Source organism: Priapulus caudatus, unplaced genomic scaffold, assembly GCF_000485595.1.
Source record: "Priapulus caudatus unplaced genomic scaffold, Priapulus_caudatus-5.0.1 Scaffold852, whole genome shotgun sequence".
Taxonomy (NCBI): Eukaryota; Metazoa; Priapulida; class Priapulimorpha; order Priapulimorphida; family Priapulidae; genus Priapulus; species Priapulus caudatus.
In genome coordinates, this window is record NW_014577913.1 from 119,802 (window position 1) to 123,028 (window position 3,227).

Genomic DNA, 3,227 nt, shown 5'->3' on the forward strand with positions numbered 1-3,227 from the left:
GGAAAGAAACTGTAACAGTTGAGTGGCATTATTATTAGTTGGTATTCCGCACTGCTCCACTTCACATGTGTGCAATGTGCTCGCTTGTTCACAGAGCCAAGCTGATCTTACATGTGAGTCTGACAGTTCGAGATGTACTTTCTGCTTACATCTGTACGACATCTCCATAGAGTTAGTATGCATTGCCATGTGTGATTATAGAGCTAACTCTTCACTTCAAATGTTACATTCAAATGATTTTTTCTTTCGTATTTTTCTTCTTCGTTTTCTCTCCCGTGTGAGTTCCCATGTGTGTCTTCAGAGTACCCGATTGTGCAAAGGCAGCATCACACAGCTTGCACTTATATGGTTTCTCTTGAGTGTGAGTTCTCAGGTGTGTCTTCACATTATCCAGACGGGAGAAGGTAGCATCACACAGATCGCACTTGTACGGTTTCTCTTGAGTGTGAGTTCTCACGTGTGTTTTCAGATTACTCGAATCTGAGAAGGCAGCATCACATAGATCGCACTTATATGGTTTCTCTTCCGTGTGAGTTCTCATATGTGTCTTCAGATTATCAGATTTTGTGATGGTGGCAACACACAGATCGCACTTATATGGTTTCTCTTGAGTGTGAGTTCTCAGGTGTGTCTTCACACTATCCAGACGGGAGAAAGTAGGATCACAGAGATCGCACTTATATGGGTTCTCCCCCGTGTGAGTTCTCATGTGTTTCTTCAGATTACCCGATTGTGAGAAGGCAGCATCACACAGATCGCACTTAAATGGTTTCTCTCCCGTGTGAGTTCTCATGTGTGTCTTCAGATGACTCGAATATGAGAAGGCAGCATCACACAGATTGCACTTATATCGTTTCTCTCCCGTGTGAATTCTCATGTGACTCATCAGGTGACCCGATTGTGAAAAGGTGGCATCACACGGCGCGCACTTATACAGCTTCACTCCAGTGTGAGTTCTCATGTGTCTCTTCACACTACTCAGAAATGAGAAGGCAGCATCACACAGCTCGCACTCATATGGACTTTTCCCAGTATTAATTCTCACGTACTCCATCGTGCTTCAGGGAAAGCTGCCACGTACTGGTCACACACGTCAGATATGTCTACCCTGTCTGGCGTTCAAGTTACGACCACGTGTTTTGCTCCGAAGACAGCCTCGTCTCACTTGTAGAATTCACGTCCTAGCTATATATAGGCTCTCCTACAAATTAGTAAAAAGAATAGAAATCAATGCATCAAACACCGCAATTTAACTGTTCATTCTGAATATCGAATTAATATCATCTAAACATCACGCGCCATTTAACGACTGTAAGGGCAAGCACATAATATATCACGAAACTAAGTATACTGAATTAATATAATGTGGCGGTGGCACCGGTCACCACGGTTCCCAGCTAGGTAATTGTGAGGTAGCTCACTGGGAACCACGGGCAGGTTATGGGTTAATGTTTCGTGTTTGTGATTGTATAATTATTTGTGATGTCTGGTGTCTATTAGTGTGCGTTTTCGTTGTGTTTTGCCTGCTCACCAATTGTTGTTGTGGATAGTCGAGTGCAGCCATGTTGGATGGGTTAGCCACCCCCTCTAGTGGCGGAGAGTAACGCGGGAGAAATAAACAGTGGACTCGGTGTGTGAAACGGGAGTGACACGGTTGTGTTTTTGTCCCGGGAGTTGGCTGAGGTAGCACTCGAGTTTGTCTCGGGCGTCTAGTGAGATAATACTCGAGTTCGTACGTCTCGGGCGTCTAGTGAGATAACACTCGAGTTCGTGGCGGGAGTCGAGTGAGGTAGACCCCGCAGCATGTATAGCTAGTTAACTCTGTATGAGCATATAGAGTGGAGAGGCCGGCTGAGTTGTGTGCCGAGACTGAGAGTATGGTGACGACAGCTAGCGTACGTGTACTGGTACAGTACCATACGGTTCACCAGTGTTCGACGTGGCTTGTGGGTGAGACCCCACAGAGGGTTCAAGGATAGAGAACATGGGCCACAGTTAAGAGCTACGGTTGGTGAGTAGGCAGTTTGTATTGTCCTGTTGAATGTTGTTGTGGGGCGAGTAAATAATACAGTGAGTAGAGTATTAAATCAGAAACTGGCCTATGCTCATAATGCTGTGAGCAGCCGTGCATTGGAGAGCCTGCCGGTTATTTAGCCCTTTGACTTTGTCTGGCTACGCCTATATCTGTATAGCCTTTGTTTATACACCGGGTTGACATTTATTATAAGACGTAACGTAAGGCCAGCAGAGCGGGGTGGGGTGCCCCGTTGTCACGTTTGTGGTGTGGCATTGTCGACTAACCACACTATCGCACCGGAGCCGGAACGAACGCCGGGTTGGGTACTACAGAGTGAGCGCAGTAGCACTGAGGCGCTCTGGTGGCTAGCGGAGTCCGGGTGGCAACGATACGGCCATGTCAACGCATCCGGACATACTAGGTGAGTGTTCTTACCTAAGGTTATTGCTAGTCACTACGTGTCGACTGGTGGCGCCCTCGGGTGGCGCAGAGAGACACCAAAAAACGCTACAATAAAAAACATACGTTTAAACAATGAAGTCACTGAACGTCCGTATGGTGTCGTCGTACTAGACTGATGTTACAAACGTCAATGGTGTAATTATATATACCTGCTGTTATGATGAAACTGGTCTGATATCCTGACACCCGGGTAAACGGTCCGACCTCCTGATACCAGGACACAAGGTGGTCGCTTCCCCTAAATAATTACAAAAGCAACTGTGCACCTGGCCCTCAAACATTGCTGTAAAACTATATTATGGTCTCGCCTGGGCTTGCTGCGTAAGTGGCATCCACACTATGCAGGGATGTTGACTGTTATTTCTACAACAGCAGGATTAACCAGCCTTATAAACAAAACACTAACAACAAATCACCGTATACATAATATTCTTACGTACACCTAGCAATCCCGCATCTCTGACTGTCTTCACACTATCCAGACGGGAGAAGGTAGCATCACACAGATCGCACTTATATGGTTTCTCTCCGGTGTGAGTTCTCATATTTGTCTTCAGCTTAGCCGATTGTGCAAAGGTAGCATCACACAGATCGCACTTATACGGTTTCTCTCCCGTGTGGGTTCTCATGTGTGTCTTCAGATTACACGATTTTGAGAAGGCGGCATCACACAGTTCACACTTATATGGTTTCTCTCCCGTGTGGGTTTTCATGTGTGTCTTCAGATTACACGATTGTGAGAAGGCGG

The 3,227-nt window shown here is 46.2% G+C and overlaps 1 protein-coding gene and 1 long non-coding RNA gene across 2 annotated transcripts in view; both read right to left on the bottom strand.

Annotated features, from left to right (window-relative positions):
- Positions 1 to 3,227, bottom strand: part of LOC106813990 (zinc finger protein 726-like) — a gene marked incomplete at both ends in the record, with an annotated part of 18,956 nt that overhangs the window by 7,292 nt on the left and 8,437 nt on the right. The window contains one exon of the mRNA XM_014818244.1: positions 594 to 976. Within this exon, the coding sequence (XP_014673730.1) occupies positions 594 to 976 (383 nt within the window). The remainder of the gene's footprint in view (positions 1 to 593; positions 977 to 3,227) is intronic.
- LOC106813993 overlaps positions 1,070 to 3,227 on the bottom strand; it is a 2,765-nt gene continuing 607 nt past the window's right edge. The window contains exons 2-3 of the long non-coding RNA XR_001394536.1: positions 2,629 to 2,717; positions 1,070 to 1,201 (exon numbers count right to left, since the gene is read on the bottom strand). This is a non-coding gene — a long non-coding RNA (uncharacterized LOC106813993). The remainder of the gene's footprint in view (positions 1,202 to 2,628; positions 2,718 to 3,227) is intronic.